The following is a 26,248-nucleotide window of genomic DNA, read 5'->3' on the forward strand; positions in this document are numbered from 1 at the left end:
GAACAGGAATCTGAGGGTGGATGGAAGCAGGAAATGTCGTCTGGTCTTTTTCTGATCTTTAACTGTCCAGGTTTGGTGAGCGCATGTCCACTGTAGGCTCAGATTCCGGTTCTTGGCTGACAGATGTGCAACCTGATGTGATCTTCTGCTGTTGTTGCACATCTGCCTCAAGGTTCGATGTGTTATGCGTCCTGAGATGCTTTTCTGCTCACCACGGTTGCAAAGAGTGGTTATTTCAGTGACTGTAGTCTTCCTGTCAGCTCGACTGTTACATGATTGCCTGATTGGATAACTGCATGAACATGGCTAGTTAATAAGACTCATTAATTTCTCTATCTTTCTTTCTTTCTCTCTCTCTGTCTGTCTGTCTGTCTGTCTGTCTCTATATCCAGTCTCGCCTCTTCCTCTCTCGCTTCTACCGGGATCATAACATCGAGCTGTCGAAGCTCCTCCATAGACTCGGTCAGCCTCTCCCAGCGTGGCTCCGCGAGGAACTACAAAAGGTCAGGTAGCATTTATTCCACTGACCCTGCCTCTTCTCGGGTCAAAGGTCAAGGGTCGTGACCACAAAGGACACTGCACCTGGAGGGAAAGAGGCCAGAGTTGGACAGAAGGCCAGTGAGTGGTGCTGCCGCACCTGAAGTGCTGAAGTGTGGGAGTGATACCTCAAAGGCAATACATGAAACTCGGAACGAGAGAGAGAGAGAGAGAGAGAGAGAGACAGAGAGAGAGAGACAGAGAGAGAGCACGTCTGAATGCCTGCAAACACTGAGTCAAAAAAAAGTCCAAGACCAAGAACTGGTTTTATTCCATAATTTATCCAAATCCAAATCCAAAGCAAATGGTGCACGCAGGGAATTCTGCCACGTTTGAATTTTCTCTCAAACTGATAAAATAATCGGTCTCATTTTTTTCAGTCTGTATTCTTATTTAATAAGAATCACCCAGTCCGCTGAAATAAAACCAGTTCTCAGTGATGGTCTCTGCTGTAGAAAGACTACCTTACAGCTCCATGCTCTGGTCATCATCTTCATCACACAAGAAAGTTTAATGCAAATCTAACAAGATTTCCTGTTTCTTTTTCTCTGACATGGCCACTGCTCGTATTCTCTTTTCTCACTCGGACATGAACTCTTTAGCAAACGACGGGCAAGAAAACGTATTTACACTGGACACAGATCCGGAAGTTATGCTGCTGGTTAATGGAGCGTCACAGTTTGAATCTTAATCAGTGAAGTTAAATGGACTCGGACGAAGCGACGGAAATAAATAAATTTATTCTGAATTAACACTGAATGGATGAGCTCACTGGTGATGCAATGCTGAGATTAGTGTGTGTGTGTGTGTGTGTGTGTGTGTGTGTGTGTGCAGGCCAGAGTTCCCTGTGTGAAAGTTTCCTGCTCTTTTATTTTTCTTTTTGCCTCATTTGAGCAGAACTGCTCTGGAAATCTGTACAGAATATATTATAAATATGTATTAAACACTGGAAATATGTTTTAATAACACCGTAATTTTCTCTTGATTTTTTTTTTTCTTTGATCACAGCGCTGTTGAATGGTCGATTCTGCTTGCTCAGAAGATGTTGATGAATTTCCTATAGCAGCAGCTCTGAGAGTAGTGCAAATCACAGGCCTATATTAATGACCTTGTAATATGTTATCATTTCTATAGTAACAACATAAATGCTGCACATAAATTAATATTAATAATAAAGAGAGTTTAAAAAAATGTGTATTAGAAAAAAAAAGGTTTAATCATTTTTTAATATGGTTAAGTTTTCCTTGAGGAGACATTTCTTTAGCATTTTTGGAAGGAGTCTCCAGTGTTAGTGCTTTGTTACAGGCAGTAGGTTTCTCATGACAGTTTTAAATATATACTGTATATATTTTAAAATATTAATAGAGTGAAAGAGAGAGGCTGGTTAGATATCAGCTGTAGCTGCTATAACATAAGTGATAACAGGAACGAACTTGTTTCACAGTGGTATAAGTGGAGTTCAATACTTCGAGACATGCTGTTAGAGGAAAATAATCAACTTTAGCATGGGAACAGTAACTCCGCTTCATGTCATCCTGTTATACACACTAATATGGTTCTACTGATTAAACTATCCTTAAACAGATTATTACGTATTAATTTAAAGTGTATCGCTCACTTAAAGCACTCAGTAGCGACATTTTAGGAACAGTTTAGCACTTCTTTAATTTTTTTCATATTTAAAAGTGCTTTAGAATTACTTAATACTTAAACATCACAGAAATTGTTCTCTATCATTTCGTTTCTTGACGATAAATCATTTGCTTGATGGATCTTTAACAGGAGACGTTCAAAGCACGCGAAACAAAAGCCCACATTAAAATCTATTCATTAATATCGGTGGCTTTTCTATGAATATACCGTCATGTTACTTATGAAAAGGGAGAACGGACATCTGTCTTGTTGGGGTTTGTCATTTAAAAAAAAAATGTGGGTGTCTACACTTTTGCACTCCATGTTAATGTGAACAGATGAGTTGTAATGGATGTGTCTGTCCATCCGGAGGTGCTGCAGTCACACTGGTGAGCACTCACAACAGAGGTGTTTTCAGTAATAGATGAGAAGCAGACCAGTACACTAGTATTATTAATAAAAAATATATGTGTATGTATATATATATATATATATATATATATAGATAGATAGATACAGATATAGATATATTTGGTTTTTTTATTATTATTATTATTATTATTGAATATTACCTGGTTGCCATAGTGATAAATTAGTGAAGTACAACTCTATGATACTGATTTATGTCAGTGCTCAAAATGTAATAAAAATTTCCCTCAGTTGGCAGTAAAATAAATATTATTTATAGCTGAGACAAATCCATTTAATCTGACGGTTTATTTTATAACAGCTCCTGTTAGCAGAGCTTGACTTACTGCAAGAAAAAGCTTTAAAAAAAAATTCCTGTAAAGGTAGAAGGAGTGTTATTTAATACCCAAAAGGACAAAAATCTGGAACGCTCAACTCAGAAACAGTTCTCCCCTTCCTCAGTCCATTCCTGAGGACACACTCTCTGTTTTCCTTTTTTTCCTCCCTCATTCTTTCTCCAAGCCCGGAGAAAACTCATCTTCTTTCACAAGTGGGTGCCGACACCTTGAACAACCTCGGTGAAACAAAGAGCCTGTGTCCTGAACACTAATATTCACATCTACTTGGTGTTCTGACAGGAACGGCAGCCATTTTCGAAATGCTAAAGCACATAGCATTTCAGGTTCCTACAGTATCTGTGGCTGAGGCGCACAAGCTAAAACGCTGACACGCTATGAGTAGCAAGCTGGTTTATAAATACAAGATATAATAAATGTGTAATGAAGTAAAATAAAGCTAGTAGGAAAATAAATCTGGCTATGTTGTCTAGCTAGCATGTAGTGCTCCCTGTGAGTGTGTAGAGCTGCTAATTAGCTAACTAGCAACAAAGCTGCTAATTAGGCTACAATAGCTCATGACCTTCTCTCGATTTTTATTTATTTATTTATATTTACACAAGTTTATGAATCCATGTACACTGACCAAAGTTCATTCAGGTTTTCTTGCCAAATAGTGTTCCTCATACAACAGCTAAGTCAGACAACCGCTACCAAATACTGCTCTCTGTTAAAAAATATATACAGTAAATATACCATCAATGCCAAGTGCTGTGCTCAGGCGACAAGCTCATTCTAGAAAATACGATTAACACAGACGTATTAACAAAGTGTAAAGGTGAAATCACCACAAATGTAAAGTTTACATCCCTTTTTTTTTTTTTTTTCATTCTGGAAATGTGAATGTTTTTGTTTGAAGCAACCATTACTGCTTTTAAACCTAAAGGTAATTTCATACATCCTGATCCTTTTATTCATTAATCTCCTTAGTAACAGGTTAAAACATGATTGTCTTTGAAAGACACACACACACACAATGAGTTCTGTGTTTGGGGTGTAAACTGGAAGAAGTTGTAGGACAGACTGTGCTAACAAACAGGTCACATTTAGTCACACACACACACACACACACCGTCCTTGAGCGAGGTTCAGCTGGGTTTGCCTGGCAGTGAATGTTGAATTCGGTGAATTTCTCATTCCTCAGAGAACCCTTGACCCTGTTTGAAACCTTTCTCATTCTCTCTCTCTCTCTTTCTCTCTTTCTCTCTCTCACACACACATACACACACTCAAATTTTCCAGTCTCTTCTGCTTTTTGCTGTAGATTTATATTAAAAAAAAAAAAAAAAATGGTTTCAGTATCTGTAAAGCCAGTGTTCACAAAGCTGCATGACTCATGATAAAATACTACTTATAAACATATTATCTCTAGTAAAGCCAATTAATTCCTTGAAGACTGAGTAACCATTCATCAGAATGACATGACGTATTGCACTACAGTTATAAATTAGTTACTTACAGTTAAGAATAATGAGCTAATGACATCAGTATAATTTGTAGTGTTTATTTAAAAAGTATGAAATTTTATGAACAGGTCAAATGTCATCCCTGTGCACTTCCTCACACACATCCTAAAGTGATGCATTCTGATACTGGAGACTCCTTCCTTAAACGTGTCCTTTCAGAAAAAGTCACATTTTTAAAGCTGTTTATTATTATTAATCTTGGATTATGTGGAGCATTCACCATGGGAAAGTCGTTAATATAGACATACGTATTAGAACGAGTGTGTTATTATAAACCTGTGATTTGAATTATAGCTGGAACTACTTTCACAGCTGCTGTTATAGAAAATTAATCAACAAATTCTGACCAATCAGACATGAGAATTCAACAGCGATGTGGCATAATGTGTGTGTCAATATTCAATAAAAGTTTTATAAGGCATTTTTACTTGGTGGTACCAAGTACCCTTATACTTTAAATATGTATCTTTCACCTGGAAATATGAATATAGTATACCTTTAACAAAGACTTAAGGTACATAATTAGACTATGATGATCTTTTAGAGTAAAGCTTTAAAGCTTTTCTAGGTAAAACAACTATGTACTAATGGTAGAAAAGGTGTAGGATTGATGGTACCTCCCAAACAACAAAGAAAAGTATTTTTGCTTTATATCTGAGATTGGAAAATTTGGTTTTGTCACCAAAGATGAGGAAATATAAGCAAGTACAATTCTATTATCTAATGAATACAATATAGTAAGAAATTGAATGGCAACTTTTTTTGTACATATTGAACAAATTGTAGGTTTAAATTACAATGTAAACCTTAAAAATATCTTAAGTATCAGCACAAAATTCACAAAATTTAATGTACTCTCATGCTTGGGATAAAAACACGCTACATAAGCTAGGAAAGTTAGAGTCAGTTTAACTCAAACTTCATAACTTAGCTATAAGTTAAGTTTCATAACTTAGCTATAGAAGTTTAAATTCTTTACAATACCTTATAAACTCCACTGGAGCAACACATGATTCATTGAGATTCTTTTATTGGAGTTTTTATTGGATTTTTGTATCGTTAAAGTAAAAAAAACCCTCAGAAAACAAAGTTAAGGAAAACTTTGAGGTTGCTACAAGTCTGACTTTCAACTTAATCTTAATCATTTTGAACATATGAGTGTGCAAATTCTTACAAAATTGAAACTGGCAAGAGAAAGAGTTTTTCGCTAAAAAAAAATGTTCTCATTTGTTCGAAAGAATTGTTACTTTTATTCATATTGCACTACACCAATGCGATGTAAGACTTCCAGAACATTCGTAATAGCACCAATGCACCAATACACTGTTACAGTGAACGTAATAAAGCAATAGCACAGAGAATGAACTTGATATATGGAATAGAAACATTAACTTTAACATTAACATTAACATTAGGTAACTGATTGATTGTCGTTAATTCAAATGACAGTACAATACACAAAGCAGAAGTTCATTCAGAGGTTGAAAAAAAAAAAAGTCATGTAAACATCTTAAGTGAGGTTTTATCCTTATAGGTCAATGTTCATTTAGAAATTTCACACACTGAGCCCAGGCATGGTGTTTTTAGATATAACTGTAATGTGAATAAAATGAGGTAATGGTTTACTCAGTACAGTGTTATTAGTGTTAAAGCTTGTAAAATCAAACATTGTGCTAGGAATAAGCATGACATGGATAAAATTGTTTAACAAGTATATAAATACTAAGTTGTATATGACAATGTATATCTCAATTTTTGACTTCATCTCAAAGTAAAGGCAAGATTAGCAAGTTACAGTATAGCTTCAATTAGAGATTATATATTTAGAGAAAATATTAACACCCAAATGTCTTTCTCGTGAGGAAGACTGGTGGGAAATTTGTCTGTAATGTGTATATAAATTGAATAATGGTAATATTTAATAGTAACACCAGAGTAATCACATTTCCTTTTCAATTTTTAACATATGATAAACACTGCCAGTCAAAATGTCTGGTTAAACTTCAAGAGTTCAAGTTAAATCTTCTACAACTAGAAACTCTAAGTAAGGAACAGATATATAACTATATTTGTGATACAGTTATTACTAACTGTATAATATTAACTGTAAAACAATTTGACTTGCTGTAATTTACAGTGTTACAATAAATCCTTCACCAAACAAGCGCATTTGCATTTAATAAACCATTAATATCATAATTTATAAGCTGTAGAACAATGAAAGTGTTAGATTGTTAGATTAAACCAGTTTTATGGTAATTAATGTGATCATTTCAACTAGTACTATTCATGCAGTTATAGATCGGCAGTAGATTAGACTTGGCTAGGTGTTTATTTCAATGCTTTCAATGCTTACCATCTTTTCATTCAGTATATATCATCATATTAGTCTTTTTATTTTTCATTTTATATCCTAACACATTTGACAGCAAACCGCAACTGAATCCCTCCACCCCACCGCCTACTGCTATCTGCTTCTTCAGTCTGCATTTTCTTTCCAACATTTTTTTTTTCCCCAAGCTTATGTTTAAATCCCATCTTGGACATTTCTATTCAAGACTCAAGAAAACTCTGGCAAACTTGCAAGCATGAAAAGCACACAGGTGATTTGTTTAATCTGAATAGGGAGCCAGGAACATCAGCTTAAGTAGGGTGTGGAACTCAACTCTGAATGCACGTAACTTTCCACGCATAAATATTGACATAAGTCAACAACTCTAATCATGGCCTTTAGAGTTCTGTTACAGTGGACAAAATCCTTAAATACAAATATTCCTATATAGATGGAACACTTGTTTATTTTTATCCTATTATTACAGTAAGCTCTAATATAATAATTAAAAAAAAAACCTTTTGACTGGCAGTGTTTGTTGTCAAACAGTGGATAAAGATAATCATAGGCTATGTTGTGATATTTTATGATTTTATGATTAGAACCTGCCTTGCTTTGGATGTACTGTATACATTCCTGCAGGTCCTACAAGAGGATTCTCACTATTCAGTACGTATCAGCAAACTTAACATGCTAATTTAACATTGTCATGTTTGTTGGGTGGGTGTGGCTTAGTTTGACTCTTCAAATTGTATTAGCAAAATGAACTTGACTTGTTCTGAGTGATTTGTGTAGCACAATTTTTTATTTATTTATTTTTTTTCAGGACATGACAAAGGTCTGCTAAATCTGTCTTAATGCTGCGTGCATCTTAAATGCCTCAAGCTGATTAGCGGACTGATTACTCCTGTGGATGTGCATTTTTATTAAAGCTTACTTGTATTATTTATTTTATTTTTTCGTTGCTTATTTTATTGTAGCAAAAATTCTTTGGTACTTTGTTAGTGATCTACCCACTAAAGTTCAAATGGCATTATAATTCTCAAATCTGATTGGTCAGAAGGTCAGAAGGTGTTGATTCATAATATATATATATATATATATATATATATATATATATATATATATATATATATATATATATATATATATATGTGTGTGTTTTGTGCTTACTGAGAATATAATTTGTGCTCATTGAGAATTTGAGAATTTAGTGCAAACGTCTTTACGAGCTTGTGAAAGTACATTGCTCCCCGCTTGATGTTAAGATGCGTCAAATCCCAGTGCTTGGCTCATCACACAGCTCACACGCTCCAAATGATGTCATCTTTCCAGAGAGGCATTAACGATGTCGCCACTACAGTAATGTTGTCCATTTCTTGGCAATGGCAGAGCGCTCAAATCCCACGAGATTGAAACCCTAATACGTAATATGAATTTACATGAACTAACTAGTCTTATCTATATTTCATGCTCCGTAGTTCCCTGTGTCCCTACATAGTGGTCCCTATAACCAAATCCCTATACGGCAAGTGATAGAAAAAAAAAAAAACAGACGTCGGGTAAAATGTGAGGCTGTGCTCATGAGACAACATAGTTATCACATAGTTTTCAATACAACAGCGCGTAATGCTCCGTAATTACAGACTGTAACAAAGTCGTCCTTTGATTCTAATTCATAATTACCCTTATTGACCGTCTTAAACCGGTAAGAACGCCTCGCTCTCTGTGCTTTTTTTTTTTTTGTTGATCTCGTCTCCTACTGGCTAGTGATCTTCGTGATCCAGGGCATGAAGGCGGACACTTTGGTGTACACACCCGGAGAGTCTTGCAGTCGGCACGCGTGACCCCAGGACGTGACGCCGTACACAATCCAGCTACCACCTCTCTCGCACACCAATGGGCCGCCACTGTCACCACGGCAACTGTCCACATGGTGACCATTGAGGGCAGAGCCAGCGCAGAGCATGCGGCTGGTCAGCTGGTTGCCATAGTGACGCTCGCAATGGCGCTTGCTCAGGACCGTGATGGCGGCCTGCTGCAGGGTTTTAGAGTACGCACGACCTGAGGGAATAAACAGACAGACAGACAGTCAATATAACAGTATAACTACTTAAAGAACTCTCGGGATTTACTGCGTACATACTGTTTATGTAGGATAATAAGATGTCTTTTTTGTTCAGCACACATTTCAGCCAAAGGGTGGTGTATATTACCATCGTTTACTGTATATGTGCATATTATCAAAATACGTCTAACTTCTAACTGTCCGTAAAATCCGTGTCTGTGATCCAACTTATCAGTCTGAATTTTCAACCGCACATTATTTTTTAAAGCTTTTTTCCCAGCTTAGCATTTTTCCCAGGTTAAAGACTCAAAAATGTAGAATTTATACATTTATTTATTTATTTTTATGATATTTTGATCCTGTAGTACATTTTGTTTACAATATTAAACCTCGGTTCATTCATTTTTATATAATTTTATACGGACGAAAATGCACATTGTTTTGTGTTGTTTCTGATTTAGAAATAAAAAAGGAAACTTTTTTATTTCTTTTTTAAATGTTCAAAAATATTCAGAATATTCTGAGAATCAAATTGAATCGAATCGTGATTCGATTCGAATCGAATCGTGACTGGAGTGTATCATTACACCCCTATAAGTCTGAGGTAATTCAAATCTACTTAGAATTTCTCAATAAACCATCTCAAAACTCTGTATTTTAATATAAACTCTGCCTGTTTATACAGATTTGGGAAAAAGACAGCTCAGTAGGCATGGACACACACCCACACAGGCCAGTATAGAAGTCTACACAGAAACACAAGCACATTTTACATTTTCTCTGGCTTTCAGGAATCCAAGTCGATTGAAAGGAATGCACCTCTAGCAACAAGTGCCATGAATTCGATCCATCCGACCTGCTTTAAAACAGCTCATAAATCAGGAATGGTATTCACAGCAGAACATTAACATTACAAACTGGACAGTGCTATGAAGATGTACAGCGCAGATGTGTGTGATGATCACGTGGATGACGTGCATATTATAATCCCACGGCAAAATTCCTAGCGCGTCTGACACACAGAACCGAGTCACGCTCTTTATCTGTCAGTATTAGCTACTGTACTGGTTTTCATTTCATTTCTATTTTTTTTCCCCCTCAAACCAGGCAGCTGTTCAAACGTGTGCGTGTGTGTGTGTGTGTGTGTGAGAGAGAGAGAACATACCTGAGCCCAGCTGTGTCTAGTTACAAGAAATCCATCTTCTGTTCTGAATGATCCTGCCCATATGTACATAACTGATGTTTGCAAATTCAGTGTTTGCTTTAATTTCTCTATCTATTTCCCCAGACTCACAGCTGGACACGCATGACATCATCAAGCTAATCTGTCTTCTCAAACACCAATACACACACACACACACACACAAGCTGACACCTCATCAGTGATACAGTCCTTATATCATACATCTGTCTCTGTTTAGGGGATTGCTCTATCTCTGTCCATCTCTCTCTCTCTCTCTCTCCATCTCCATTTGCTATTTTAAAAGCATTTTACACTGATTACATAATGGTTATTGTTGCTCCATCACGTGTGTTTAATTCTATTTATACCACAGTGCTCTTAAATTCTCCGTCCTGATTGGTCCGAAGCTGTCGTTTAATCTTAGCAAACTAAGCTGAATTTTCACATTAAATATAATATAATGAAACTCACGTTAGCATATATAATACATTACACAAGGTTAATATCCCAAGTATTCCCAGGTATTTTGAGATACTTGTACTCTGTAGTTAGGCGGAGGACTCGTTTTACCTGTAACTAAGTGTAGCTTAACGCTAAACTACACACCACTGATCGGTTTACAGCACTGACATATTCTGACATGTTATGCAGTGCTGGAAAATATGACTTCCTGAATGAGTCATGGCTGTGCCCTTGAAGAAATTTTGGCAGGGAAGAATCTCCATAAAGGTTCTCACCGTGGTTCAGCGGTTGCTGGCTACGAGCGTCAGAAAGCTAACAGCTTTACAACCCTGTCCAGACTGATACACGTCGAATATAACTGATGCGTCTTGTTTTTGTCATCGTATTTGGAATTTCCGTTAACAGGTTTGTGCGGAGTATTTCACTGAGGTTCAATATGACCGAAGTTCAGATCCAGCAAAACAAAGCCGGCTGCCACGACATCTGTTTCATATCAGCTGAATCTAATTATCAAACTAAATTACATTTTTTATTTAACTGGATAAGTCGGGGGCAATTACTTTTTCACATGGGTGATCTGGGTTTTGGATAACTTTGTCGTTGAACCCTCTGAAGTCATGGTTATCAGGAGTGATAAAAAGACACATCATAATTTTAGATGATTTATTTCTCATTTGTAAGTGTGGAAATCTGTGTGCAGATTTTACAATTTCACTGAGTTTGTAAATTTAAACATAAAATAATATTTATATTTATTTATTTACTTGTAGCTTGATTGAACAAGTGTCAAAAAAGTTTAAGCTGAAGTCGTATTTATAATTGGATAAGGAGGGAGTTGTTTTATCTTGATTGTGAGATGATATATATATATATATATATATCTCCATATATATCCATATATATATATATATATATATATATATATATATACATTCTGAAAGGAAAAGTTCCTTTTTTGCCATGTTTTTGGCATTTTTGACATTAACACTACCTAAAAATGTTTTTTTTTTAGTTTATTTAAATATTTCCAATATAAGAAAGATTTTTTATGTCTGTTGTTTGGCACTGCTTACGTCCCCAAATCATTTTGATAACATTTAAGAAATATTTCTCATTCAATCTATGTTCATTTCTACAGTCACATTTAGGTTTACTGTTAAATTTCTGGTCGCTGACGGCTACACAAGTCACAATTACAGAAAAATCTTAATCAGATTTATCTGTTAATTTGTGCTGAATAAAAAAAATATTATTGGGTCTAAAGAGGGTTTTTGTGTTAAACTAAGAAGTATTTTAATAATAGGAAAAGACTATCAATATAGAATTCTAAGGACTTCATTTGCCTAAAAAATGTTTTTTTTTTTTTTTTTAAAAACACTAATATTTTATTTTGTAGAAAGAGCTGGCTCCAGTTACTGAAGATGAACGAACGAAGAAATCAGAAATAATAGAGGAAATAGGGGGCCAATACTTTTCTTGACATTACGCAAGTACATCTTTAATGCTAACTAATTATAATTCTTAGGTAAAGCGATTTCTTTTTCTAAACACATAACAATAAAGTATTGCTATTTCAATATTAACTACAGGTTAAATGGTAATATTAAAATATATGTATATATATATATATATATATATATATATATATATATAAAACTTTAATATTTAATGACAGTGTACTTAATAGTTTTTTTTTTTGCGATTACTTCTATTTGAAAACTAAAAAGGACATCACACACCTGTACTCTTAGTAAACGTTTGGCGTGAGAGCAGACAAGTAGAAAGATGGCGGCTGCTGTTACACAGAAGTTATTTTGCTAGAGTGTTTGTAGCGAGACACACAAACTCAATCTACGGTGTGAAATGATTCTGTCAAACTGCTCTCAATCCCTGTCAGTCCCGCTTTCATACAGTCCCATCACATCTCATAGCCGCTGGCTCTCTCTCTCACACACACACACACACACACACACACACACACACACAGGTCTGTGTAAATGTGCATCTTACTTACTCAAGAATGACACAGCAAAAAAAAAATTATATTCGTTCTAGATTCTGACTAGATTTCCTCTGGACTTGTTTGATATGTAAATAAAGTTGTAATCGCTTTCTGTTAACAAATTATATATTTCCATATAAACAACTTCATTATTTGATGTTTATCAACATGGCAGAATCCATGAAGGTCAGTTAGCGGTTATGCTAAGTGTAATTTTAATGTAATTTTAGGCAAACAGAGTCTTTTCTTAGTCATTTCTCAACACATCTGAGGAAAATGTTGGTATTTACAACCTTTTTAGTGTCATCGTGTCTTTACATTGTGTGTGTAAAAAGCTTAACAGCTACATGCTAGCAAGCTAAAGATATTTCTTCCTCATGTCGTCTCAGAGAGATTTTCCTCACCAGTGATTTGTTCATTAGTTATCCAAATTTGTGTAAAGCTTTCCTGTGACAAGGCCTATTGTTAAAAACCGCTATACAAATAAATAATTAGCTTATGCTAAGCGTCTTACTAGATTTTGGTGTAAACACTATTTGATTTCATTACATTATATTTAATTTCAGTTTAGTTCTATTTGTGTATTGTTAAGACCAGGCTCCACAGGCAAAATGGTGATTTTGGTTCTATCATTTTATAAATGCACATTAGCATAACATACATTTTTTTTTATTCCCACAGGCATTTTTAAATCTCATCATATTAAATCATATAACTTTACGTTCCTAAAATATAATCCTGTGTAGTCTGATGTGTTAATTTCCTTAACTGACGTAATGATTCACGCTGAAACATTCGTAGTTTCCTCACTTTAAATCGTTTTTCTTAAACTTCAAATGAGATACAGCCACATAATTTCACACATCGGTTAACAGGTATTAAATTATAATATTTTAAGATTGTAATTTATTATATTATACCAGATATGCTGTTAAGTACCATTACATGATAAAAATTTGAATTTGTCGAACATTTAGATTTTTGCAAATTTTTATATGCAAATGAGATTGTGTTTAATAATCTATTGCATTATTTGCATATTTTATTTTTTAAAAATTATTTAAAAAAATTAATTAAAAAAAATCTGACAAATAGATCATTACAAAAAAATAGAACATAGTAATAGAAAAAATGATTTATGTATACTCTTAAAAACTTACCTGACTCGAATCAGTCTAGTTATTAAAGTTTTTAATTTTTAAAACAATATCATTTTTGCTTACCATGACGTGCTTCCATCAACACCATGTTCTCATTAAAAATTAATGGAAACAAGTGCACTTTTGACGAATGATGAATAATTTCAACCTAATACACAATGTTAATTTTTGTTAAGTAAGGAATAGTATATTTTGTTGTTGAAATAAAATGTTTCTGATGATGATTGATACTAATGATATAAAAACAGGTTTACTCGACTCAGCCCTTTGAACCGTACCATATTACTAAAGAGTATATTATGCAGTAATAATTGTCGGTGTACACTGTATCTCTCACCCGTATCTCCCCAGCCAGTAATGTAGCACTTAGTCAAATCCTTCGGCGCTCTTTCCCTCCATTCTGGCAAGCACACAGGAAGTACGGCGTGAGTCTGGCGCACACACTCCCTGCTGTGACCTCTGTGACCTCCATGTTGTGTCAGGCGCACCAGCGCGAGGTCGTAGTCGTTGCTCTGTGGATGATAGCGAGGATGCAGGACGATTCTGTCCACGCCGTGTTCGTCCTCGTGTTCTTCGGGAACGAGGGTGTGATAATCGCCGATACGTACTTTGTACGTGCTAGTGCTGTTACCGTACCTGAGGGGAAGAAAGAAACAGAAAGAGACGGTTTTCAATACCTGTAGTTACATTTGAGGTCTGAACACTGATGTGCGCAATTTCTGCATTTAATCCTCTTAGGTCAAGTCTGAATACAGGCCACATAGCGAGAACTGAAGAAAAACACACACACACACACACTCATACTGTCGATGTTATGCAGCAATACGTTAGAACTGTCAACATGTCACTCAAATGACCTCCTCCTGTAGCTGGCATGCGACTCAAATGACTCAAATGCCCTCAAATCATTCTCTCAGGAAGTTCCTGTCACCCAAAGCTGGATGCGCAGTGAAAGCAGAGATACAGTGGAAGATACGCCAAACGCAACACCTTATACGATATAAACTTCAGTCCATCTCACATTTTCCACAGGCCTTACTTTAACATTCTCTTTATATAGCAGCATATCGTGTGTAAATCAAGTCTCAGGCTATAAACTAGAAAGTCATTGTTAAGTAATCAGGTTGTGCCAAGAAGCTTAGAAATGGTTTGCTGCTAAGCTGCACCAACAACCTCGGTTTTAACTTGAGGCATGTGTGTAATATACTCTGCATAGTACATTTAATCCATGGGTGTTTTTTTTTTTCTTTCCATAGTGTATACATGTGTGATCACTAATGGCTAAAAGTGTCACTGCACAGCGGAAACGAATGTTCTCTGCCAGACAGGCGGCGCAGTGTCCTATTACACGGTGAAGACTTTTTCCGGAAACGACGCTGCCTCCTTCGGAATGCCAAGCCACTTCCTCGCGGTGCCAGCGGCGGATCAAGACAACATTCCCAGAAGGGTCCGGAGCGTTCCGAAGAGGGCAATCTAACATCAGCTTTGTATCATCGCACAACTTTGGCTCAATTTCCCCAAAACCAGCATGAACTAGCAAGAAGATGTTAAATATTAAAATGAAAGGTGTCATATGGGGGGAATCTTTTACACACACAACACACACACAGACATTGACACCTAGGGGCAATTAAGAGCAGCCAATCTGTCTACTGAGGATAGCAAACTAGCAAAACATTGCAAAAAGCAGAATTAAAAAAAAATCAATACAAAATATTTTATATAACGTTTAGAAAATTAGTTTAAGTAGCTTAACAATGTCAGCTAATGCAAGTATATAAGAATTGACATGTATTTATTATGATGAAATTTTACGTGAGAGATTTTTAACCTCAAACAAACACCAAAATGTCTTGGATAATAAACGCCATTTGGGATTTTTTTTTTTTTTTTTCTTTTAACTATCGTGTTAAGTTCAGGGCAACATACAGTGTCATTCATAGCTTATGATATCATTTGCAAAAAATGACACAAAAATCACTCTCACAGTTATCAACTCATTAATCTTCAGCATATATGGCATACACACATATATATATATATATATATGGCTGATAATTGGCTCGTTATAGCGTCAATCTGCATCATTAGTGTTCAGTAGGGCTTTTAATAATAACACCGAACCAACAGAATTTCCTCAGCCTGTTATTACAGTGCTAATCAGAGCGCTGGAATTTCATTATGGTTGGCCAACATTATGGAACGGGCCTGGGGCATAAAAATAGTCTGCTGTTTGTTTGTATTTGTGTGTGTGTGTGTGTGTGTGTGCATGTCTCTGTAATGTCACACTCTACAAACTGAAGTGTGCGACTAATTTTAGTCCTCTACAGCCTGAAGTGATAGAAAAAAGCCTGGCACATTGTTGTACAAGGTACTAACTGCTATTAATGTGCATTTGTTTGTAAGTGTGTGTGTGTGTGTGTGTGTGAACTATAGCCGCACTCTGATGTCATGGCTCATATTTTGTGAAGGCTGTTGGATAGGTTCTCCTTCTCTCTCTGTGGGGAGTCTGAGACGAACGCATTATTCATAGTTATGTGGAAATTCAGGACCTGGTTCAGATCACGGTGGAGAAAAGGCCAGTGAATTTCCTTCTACAGAACAAATGTGTGTGACAGAGAGTTCAAAGCGATTCCACTGCTTTCCTATATATATATATAGATATATATATATATATATATATATATATATATATATATATATATATATATATAGATAGATAGATAGATAGATAGATAGACACTCGCCGGCCACTTTATTAGGAATACCTGCACCCCACCTCTTTCATGCAATTATCCGTTCAGCCAATCGTGACAGCAGCGCAGTGCATGATATCGTGCAGATAAAGGTCAAGAGCTTCAGTTAATGTTCACATCAAACATCAGAATGAAGAAAGAGTGTGAGCTCTGTGAGTTTAACCGTGGCATGGTTGTTGGTGCCAGATGGGCTGGTTTGATTTTTTCAGAAATTTCCTGGGATTTTCACTCACAACGGTCTCTAGAGTTTACCCAGAATGGTGCAAAAAAACAAAAAACATCCAGTAAGTGGCAATTCTGGGGGCAGAAACACCTTGTTGATAAGAGAGATCAGAGGAGAATCACCAGACCGGTTAACGATGTTAGGAAGGATACAGTAACACAAATAATCACTCTTTACAACCGTGGTGAGCAGAAAAGCATCTCAGAACACACGACATGCTGAACCTTAAGGGAGATCGGCTACAACAGGGATGTTTTTCCAAACTTCAACCACCTTCAGCTGTATAGTTACAGCTGTATCATCCTTATTAAAGAGAAAATTCTACAGCAGGCTTAAAATCATAGACGTTAAAGGAATACTCCATTGTTTTTTTCAACCTAATCTCTATTCACCACGTTTCTTGTGTACATGGGATTAACACAAGCAAGAGTTTCAAAAGGTTTACCTTTAAGAAAAAAAAAGAACAGAAAAACTCATTTACACTGGAAGTCTAAGGGCAGTTGTTCAACTTCATTGATAAACAGCTATGCAAAGCACGTCTTTTTGATTCATTTTTCCATTAATTCTTCAGTAGTTTATAAAATATAAATTGTCACGAGATAAAATTGCGCATCTGTATCCCGGAGATGACGTCAGTTTCACAAATTCCGCTTCTCTGTGTACACTGCTTCTGTTTTTGTATTTAATATCTGTCACAACCATATGCTCATGGTTTCCACTTCCTGGTTCTGTCTCTGACCCTGTTTTGCCATTTGAGTGCCACTTGATTGTGTCCAGCTGTTTCGTATTAGTTCTTGGTTACTTTTAGCCTCTTTTGTCTTTGTTTCTTTGCGAAGTCTTGCCATGCAAGGCTCAGTCTGTTACTGAGCCTTGCTTGCCTTTGTTTACGTTGTCCATGTTTTCAGTTACTTCCATCCCTATCCCTAAAATTCTGTCTACTTTTACACATAGAAGAATTTGTTTTTATGTCTTACTGACAGAGTTGTGCGAGACTGCTTGTGTATGGACACCACAAACACATTAGGTATGCGTAAGAATGAATTTTTACTGTATTGCACCAGTGTTGAAAAGGTGGATTAAACAGCTTTTAGTAAAACTTCCTCTCGTCTGTTTCAGTCTTAAGTTATATAGTCAAATATTTTAAGCAGTTATAGACAGATAGACGGAATTCAGCACCTGCCCTTAGACTTCCATTAATGTCACATTCAAGTAAAAACAGTTTTCCGTTCTTTTGTCGCTACCTGGAAAATTGTCAAAATATGTTTGTGGTACTCACAAGTACACTACAGAGACAGCGAATAAAGATTGTGTTGAATAATGCTGGAGTATTCCTTTAATCGCTTTACTACTTGCGGTGTGCGAGAGAGTGACAGAGAGAGAGAGAGAGAGAGAGAGAGAGAGAGAAAAGTGAGATAGCGTGAGTCTAGGTGACAAATGATGAATTGGTCTGTTGTGTTCTCAGCTGAAAACCATTCAGTATCAAAAAGGAAGTCATAGAGTATGTGTGCGTGTGTGTGTGTGTGTGTGTGTGTGTGTTTGAACTGTCAGTCAGGTTGCAAGCCAAGCAGAACTGCGCTTACAACAAGAGCTACAGTTACACTTCCACACTGTTATATTTACACACTGCTGCCAGGGGCTCTTTTTTTTTTTAAAGACATCTTGGATCCAATTTTACCCTAAATGTCCTTACGTGTTTAAACAGCACATTGTACTTTTTATCCATTTAGAGTTATTTTTAATGTTAGTGGAATGTTATTATGTGAGTTATAGCAGGTATAGTCGTTCCCTCAGTACTATCTGTTCTTTCTCTCTCTTTTAACATGTAGTGTTAATGGTGGTATAAATGCTGATGAGTGCTGAAGGAGTGTAACAGGTAGCTAAGAGGTTGTGTGTGTACCTCTTAAAGCAGTGTGCTGATGTTAACACCCAGCAGCTGCTGATCAGAGTGGCTCCACACACCAGCCGGCCGTCTGACTGAGACCCGCGCAGTCGCACCGCAACCTGCCATGGCCACCCGCCCCTGCAACACACATCATCATCATCATTATTATTATTATTGTTATAATTATTATTACTATTATTATTATTATTATTATTATTACCAGCATTAGATGTAATGTATTTGATTATTTAAATATTATATATAAAATATTATGAATATAAAGTATATTTGATATCATTATCATTCTTGTAATGGATTTTAACATCTGCTCTGACTCTCTCTCTCCCTCTCTCTCTTTCCCTCCCTCTCTCATCCATCTCTCTCTGTGTCTCGCCCTGTCTCCTTCACCTCTTCCTCTTTCATCTAATTCTCTCTCCCTTTCTCTCTCGCTTACCTCTCTCCCTGTCTTTCTCTCTCTCTCTCTCTGTCTCTCCCTCATCCCTTGCTCTTTCATTTAGTTCTCTCTCATCACTCTCTTTCTCCCTTTCTTTTTCTCTCTCTCTCATCACTCTCTGTCTGTCTCACTCTTTCTCCCTCTCTCTCCTTCCATCCCATTCCTCTCTCTCCCCCGGTCATCTCTTCCTCTCTCTCTCATATCTCTTTCCCTCTTTCTGTCCCATCTCTCTCCCTTCCTGTCTCTCCCTCTTTTTCTCTCTTGTTCCCTCTCATCTTTCTATCTCTCTGTCTCTCTCATTCCTCTCCCTCATTTTCTCTCGTTGTCCCTCTATTTTTCTCTCTTCTTCCCTCTCCCTCTCATCTTTCTCTCTCATTCTTCTCTCTCTTTTTCTCTCCCTCTCTTATCTCTCTTTCTTTTTCTCCCTCCCTCTTTCTCCCTTTTTCTCTCTCTCTCTCTCTCTCTCCCTCTCTTCCCTTACAGATTTATACCGTGTTTATGAGAATGTTTAGAGATGACCCACTCTGCTTACCGGAGCGAGTTCTGTCCACCGATGATCCTCTTCCTCCGAGTATGTGCAGGCCTCAGACCACACACAGAGCTCACGACATCTGCAACACACACACACACACACGCCAATTTAGAAAAACACACATTTTAGGAGGGCAGATGTGGATGGTTCTGTGTTTTGTGTGTTGGTGTGTGTGTGTGTGTGTTGTGTGAGAACGTGTGTGGATGATCTATGGCTGTACTAAACCAACTCTACACAGATTGAGCGTGTGTGTGTGTGTGTGTGTGTGTGTGTGTGTGTGTGTGTGTCTAAGTTAATGGCGAAAGCAGTCTGGTCTGGTGCGTCTTATTGAATCATTAGAGTGTTTAGTTAAATAAACCACACATCCTTCATGTGTGTATATATATGTGTGTGTGTGTGTGTGTGTGTGGGGTGAGAATTCCTGGGATAACCACAACCTCAAATTTTCCTGCTGTCCGCCTTCTCATTCTGTCAATCATTATTCTGTTTGTCCAGATGGTAAAAAGATTTGCATTTCATTAACAGAATTGAATAAATCAAATTTTTAAGGAATTTTTAAAAAAAAAAAAAAAAAAAAACAGAAAAACAACTTCATCTGTATTAATCTGTTATGTATTCGAAATGCTAGAAATCATTTCTAGTTTGCATTCTTCGTAGAAATGTCAGTAGAAATATACCGAAGCCATTCTAGCAAGAATTAATTATAGTTATATTTTTTTGTGTGTTTATACCATGCCTTTTATGGTTAGCTAAATATGTTGAGTGTTCACATAAAGATCACTAATTAGCCGATTAATTAGCTACTAAATCGACTAAATAATGATTCATGTTTTTATGCAGAAATAATCTCAGAGCTTTAGTTGTTTAAATGAATTTTAATACAATATTGATTGTATATAACATTAAAGTTTGGGATACACATACTGGATTTGCCAGATTTGAATAGAATAAGTGTAAAATCATGGATTATACCTCACCTTTGACCTGGGTGCTGTTACCCCATTGCCCATAGTTACAAATGACTCCGGCGTCTTCGCTATGGCGACAGTTGTGGCTTCCTATTGGCTGCTTGATGCAGTCGGCCAGCGAGCGCTCGGCACCTGTGCACTTCATGTTGTCGACATGAATAGGCCCGTGTCCTTCTCCAAAATACGCCATGACACGAGCTTTGGCCACACCACTGCAAGAGATGAAATTAAAAAATGTAAAAGAAAATAAACAAATGAAAATAAAAATGCATTAGACCTGGAAATGTGTTACATATCGTGTATGAATGATGGTGTGACGTGCGGGAAAGAGAAGCAGGCGCGAGTGCAGATATGTTTAATTCCAAGAATTGTAGACTTTATCAAGAGCGTGTGTCAACAAACATGCAGGCAAAATCATCACATCATCACAGGGAAATACATATTTTAAAAAAATAAGACAGTATAATACAGAAAGCATCAGGAAATAAAGTAGAAATGACAGAGAATAAATAACCAAACTAATCAAGGTGAAACACAGAACAGGTGAACACAGTAGGATAGTCAACCAACGAGAAAACCAAAATCAAAACATAGGCACAAGGACAAATGTAAACAAAAGTACATGGAGAACGCAGAACAGCAAGCATGTACACTAATAAACAATTTTGTTATACGCTGAAGACATTTTATTTGCAGTCAATAATCCGGAAACAATAAATTCTCATATGAAATATATCTGAATGTCCTGTTCACATACGATTTTTTCACATTGTAGCACATGTGCTTGTTATCATTTCAGCTGATAAACTCACACTCACACACACTTTTGGAACGTTGCGTAAGAGCCCATAACAATAACATGGCAGCCCCGAGCTTCCCACTGTAGCACTCTAGCAGGGGGGATTGTGGGTCATCACGAAAGTGCGTCAGTATCTTAATCCATCCTAATACCTAATATCTATGACCTGGCTGACCCGTGCATGAGGACTGTGTTTGTGTGTGTGTGTGTGTGTGTGTTTGCACTAACACAACCCAGTCCTCGTAAGGACATGGGTCAGGTTTCCTCTTTGCTAAATAATGAGTGTGTGTGAGTGTGGGGATTAGATTAAATCTTATTATGACAAGGTGTGTGTGTGTGTGAATCCAACTTATCATTTTAATCATCTGAGTTTAATATAAACAGCCATAGCTGAAGCTCTGGCTTTAATCTCTATAAAAGCCCTCATTTAACGTGGAAAGAAGAAAAACAATAAAATACTCTGTTCTCTCTCTATCTCACTCACACACACGGAGAGTCTCTGCAGTGATGTAATGGTGCGTCTCATACGTTTGTATTCTTATGCTTTCCATATGGTCAACCTCTAAAACGTGTGTGTGTGTGTGGGTGTGTGTGAAGAAGACTTGGCCCTTCTCTGTCAGAATGGAAGTTAGAAGTATTTGCGGATTTATTCGTAAAATGTTCGTACGAGCGTTTACACAAGAAATTTGATATTCATGAAATTCCAGCAAATTTGGAAAAATGTTCGTATCCTATTCGTGCTCCTGAGTGTGTGTAAATTGCAGAATAAGAAGACTAACTAATGTAAAACTCGATTTGATCAACTTCAAATTGTATAATTTGCATAGACTACTGCACTTTTATATATTAAATATACTTTCGAAGTTAAATTGCTTATTTTTATGATGTTTACAGAATTTAGCAGATGCCCTTATCCAGAATGACTTGTTGAAATGCTTAGGAGAATCTATCAAAAACACACCCTCATGCTAGTTCACTAGCATGGGACAGGGACAAAGAGTACTGTCGAGAAAACTTCGTGAAAATCAGTCATTGGCATTAATTAAAGAATATAAAAAATGAAGAAAGCGAGCCAACTCAAACCCATAAATTAAAACAAATAAAACTGATCATTCAACAAAAGAAATGCTGGCGTATAAACGTAGGACGGGACGGTCTGTCTGCGCAGAGTCATAATCCGTAAACAAATGCCTCAGCTGATGGAAGATTTATTAAATATTATTAAATATTTTTATTGACATATAAATGAATCAGAATATCTTCCACTTCTGCCTTTCAGCCTTTACCCTGATTGTTCATTTCATGCTCCCAGCTGTCCGTGCACTTGACCTTTTATGGAGATTTGTGGGCGTCACTAGATGCAAATGATGCAAATGAATGATCAACATACGCACACAAGTACGACGAAAATCAGCGTTTCTGAAACCTTTGTAAATCCAGCAGAAAATTTTTTGCTTGGTTTGGCTAACACAAACATTTACACACAACTTTACTAAAAGACAAATGACGCCCATTAAACGTATATTAGCAAGTATCGATATGAAAGTATAAATTGTATACTAACTAGTATGGATATTAAGTATTTACACTTATTAAGTGAACACTAGTTAGTATAGATATGAAATATTTACAGTATTTTCGCTAAACTAATAGAAATAAGTGTACACTTATTAAACGTACATTATCTAGTATAGATACAAAGTATGTATACTTAATAAGTACATACTAGAAGTATGTAAGTGTATGTGAGGAAGTATAGACACCTAGTTCATTTAGTTGTGTTTTACTGCGTTAAGAGTTGGTATGATATTTTTTCAGAGTGTTACCTGTAGCCCAGCTGTCTACACACCACCTCTGCATCCTCATCTGTCCATCCGTCGTCGCAGATCGTCCCCCATTGCCCGGCCACTAGAATTTCGACCCGTCCTTCTCTCTCGTTCTCACCGCCCACCAGTCGAACCGGTACACCTAAGACGATAATCACACATACACACGATTGTGCAAACTGTAACAGACCCTCTGAAGCTGAATGAGGTAGAGAGGGACTTTTGTAAAAGGATCTCAGAAGTATGAGTCAGAAAACCATATGCACATAATAAAACACAGATCATACATAAGCCAAAAAATAGTACCTGTGATATGATATTCATGTGTGTGTGAGTGAGTGTGTGTGAAAGAGAGAGAGAGAGAGAGATGTAACACAGTAGGGACAGTGGAAAACCACCTGGCAGTTAAACAGGAGTTTAAGGTTTCTAGTCATGGAACGCCTGCCTTTTCTCATATATATGACCCTCACACACACACACACACACACACACACACACACACCATAGACTATAGACTCCATATGTAGCGTCTGTGCTCACAACTTGGCCTCTTTTCAGAAGCAGTCTAATGAACGTCCTGTTGAATTAACCCTACATCATAAATTGCTACACACTAATGCACACACAACAACACACACACACATGTACACACACACATTTATTTCACATGACCTCCATCTTTCAGCACGTGAGTTTCTGAGCAAAACCACGTATTCCCAATTAGCTGCTGGTTTGACTTTGAATATAAACTTACACACAGTGATTTATATCGGCTTACACATGGCTGATGTCAGAGTCGTTTTCATGATTGATTGCCAAAAAGAAAAAAGATGAGGGAAAGAAAAGTCTGTAACCTTGGGCAGTGGCCTCCTGCACCAGGCTTCAGTTATTCCCACACGCCATTGCAGTTTCCTCACGTCAGTCATTATCCTTTCCCCATGTCTCATAAGCGGAAAGAAACACGAACGTTTATTGTTGTAAGCCTTAAACATATAAGACAGAGCGACATACAATGTGAAGTGTTTAAGTTTATTAACCCTTTGAAATCCAAACCTATTTATAACAATTATTCCTTTAATATTAGGCTTCAAATGCTGCCTGAACATTAGAGATCAAGTATGAATACATTATACAGAAACAAATGCTGCACTCACAAATGCTGCGTCTCACCACTCACACACAGGGTCGCGGTGGTTTAAATTAGGCTGCTAGTCTGTCTTTTGGGAAATTAAACCAACTAAATTTGTTAGGAAATATCACAAGCAGGTACAAATAAAATTAATGGCTGCGTGAGTGGGATTACAACGACAGTCCCGGACACATGGCTAGATGAGAACAACTGTAACTCGAGTGATGTAGCTGAGGTTGAGGAACTGTCAGAGCCAATGGGATAGTGGCAGTGTTCATATTTCATTTTAGGCCACACCCACTCTGGATTTAAATCATTAAACAGAAAGTTATTATAACTTAAGAGTCCAAGAACTAAAAAAAAAACTCTACTGTTGCTGCTACAACTGAGAGCTTAAAAAATGACCCAATTTCCAACTTTGGCTTAAATTTCTGTTTACAAAATGATTATATCCCTATCATGTTCCAAATGTTATATTTTTGCCTCGTTTATCCCTTTTGTCTTTCCACTTCACTTATACAGTCCATGCTTTCTGTTCTTGTTATCCTTGTCCTGTTAGCTGATTAGCAGCACCTGTTCCTTGTTTCCCCTAGCTCATGTTAATGACGTTGTAAGGGTTAAAAGTAGGTAAAGCGTGTTCACAGCTACTTTTCTTAGCCAGTAAAAAGAAAAATACTATTTTGCCAACAAGAGAAGATATTTATTAGGCTGTGTGTATGTGTGTGTGTGTGTGTATGTGTGGTAGTGTAAACTGGATTTTAAAACCAAAGGAGGTCTTTAGTGAGATGCATACTAAACACCAATAGGAAGCAGCAAGGGGTAGGGAGCTGAGCGTGGAGAAAAAGAAAACTGAAGGCAAAATGTGTAAGGGGTCTTTTGGTGCATACTAAAAAGGCAGAGAAAACGTGTGTGTGTGTGTGTGTGTGTGTGTGTGTGTGTGTGTGTGTGTGTGTCGTCTGAAAATGGAAAACAGCGGGAAACAGTACATGAGTGTGTTTAGAGTTTTTAGAGGATCTTCTGCTGTTTCAAAATCCCATCTCCTTTTTCCGAAGCAATAAAACTCAATATGCCAAAGATCACAGAAAGAGTGAACACAGCAGGATACACACACACACACACACACACACACACAGAGCCAGTACATCTTTAGAGACGGTAGCTCTGGGCTCTTGTATGGTGAAGAAACCCAGGGCTATATATTTATAACTACTGCTATTGTCCTCACATGCTATGCTATCACATGCTATGCTAACTCTGGACTAAGGGATAAAGTCAGCTAATATTACCCACATCTATTAAAATTAATACTGTGTACACTATGTTAGCTATAGTTAGCCGGGACAGTGTTTTGTTTAGATAGCTAAGCTGTCAGTCAAGATACTTGATAGCTGACGTTTCAAACCATTACTGTTTACACTAAAGATAACAGCGTCACATTGGAACAATATGAAATGAAATTGTTTCTTATATACTTCTGGACTCTTTTTATTGTTTTTATTGTTTTATTGTCATTTTTAAGTAAGGTGTAAGCTGTTTTTTATCGATCATGCTAATGTTACAGAGCGATGCTGCTCAAGTTAGCTCATGGTAGCTCGCTAATTGAGCTTGCTAATGCAGTGTTTAGGCTATCCCTCTTGAAAAAATAGAAATTTCTTTCGTTGTAGAAATTTCTTAATGGAAATTGGCCACCTATAATGGAAAGGGATCTTCACTAATCATTTCACGGGATGATTTAAAGATTTGAAGTTTATTCTAGCATCTACTGATCTACTGAATTGTTGTTTCCTAATAAAATATTTGCCAGTTCTGTCTAGATGACTATGAGCGCTGTATTTCCGTGCTTTCCTGTCTTCTGTATGGCCATAAAACCTCATTTTATTACCATAACATAATCTTCAGAGACCACCAGACTCCATTTTAATCCCATAAAAGATCAATTCAATCATATTTGCAATTATTAAGACCCTTTGATGACACATTGGCAATTACTCCATTCTGCCCCCACATGGAAAACCCAAAATGTCATTATTATTA

The 26,248-nt window shown here is 36.7% G+C and overlaps 2 protein-coding genes across 2 annotated transcripts in view; one reads left to right on the forward strand and one right to left on the reverse strand.

The window, feature by feature from the left end:
- The window catches only part of ndst3 (N-deacetylase/N-sulfotransferase (heparan glucosaminyl) 3), a 71,109-nt gene extending 69,293 nt beyond the window's left edge, over window positions 1-1,816 (forward strand). The window contains exon 14 of the mRNA XM_026942902.3: window positions 393-1,816. Coding sequence (XP_026798703.1) covers window positions 393-512 — 120 coding nt within the window. The 3' untranslated portion in view covers window positions 513-1,816. The remainder of the gene's footprint in view (window positions 1-392) is intronic.
- A 3,635-nt stretch (window positions 1,817-5,451) lies between these two features.
- prss12 (serine protease 12) overlaps window positions 5,452-26,248 on the reverse strand; it is a 36,443-nt gene continuing 15,646 nt past the window's right edge. The window contains exons 8-13 of the mRNA XM_026943197.3: window positions 23,086-23,227; window positions 20,470-20,672; window positions 19,493-19,571; window positions 18,522-18,644; window positions 13,983-14,281; window positions 5,452-8,834 (exon numbers count right to left, since the gene is read on the reverse strand). Coding sequence (XP_026798998.3) covers window positions 8,530-8,834; window positions 13,983-14,281; window positions 18,522-18,644; window positions 19,493-19,571; window positions 20,470-20,672; window positions 23,086-23,227 — 1,151 coding nt within the window. The 3' untranslated portion in view covers window positions 5,452-8,529. The remainder of the gene's footprint in view (window positions 8,835-13,982; window positions 14,282-18,521; window positions 18,645-19,492; window positions 19,572-20,469; window positions 20,673-23,085; window positions 23,228-26,248) is intronic.

The sequence above is a fragment of the Pangasianodon hypophthalmus genome, chromosome 28 (assembly GCF_027358585.1).
Source record: "Pangasianodon hypophthalmus isolate fPanHyp1 chromosome 28, fPanHyp1.pri, whole genome shotgun sequence".
NCBI classification, from domain to species: domain Eukaryota; kingdom Metazoa; phylum Chordata; class Actinopteri; order Siluriformes; family Pangasiidae; genus Pangasianodon; species Pangasianodon hypophthalmus.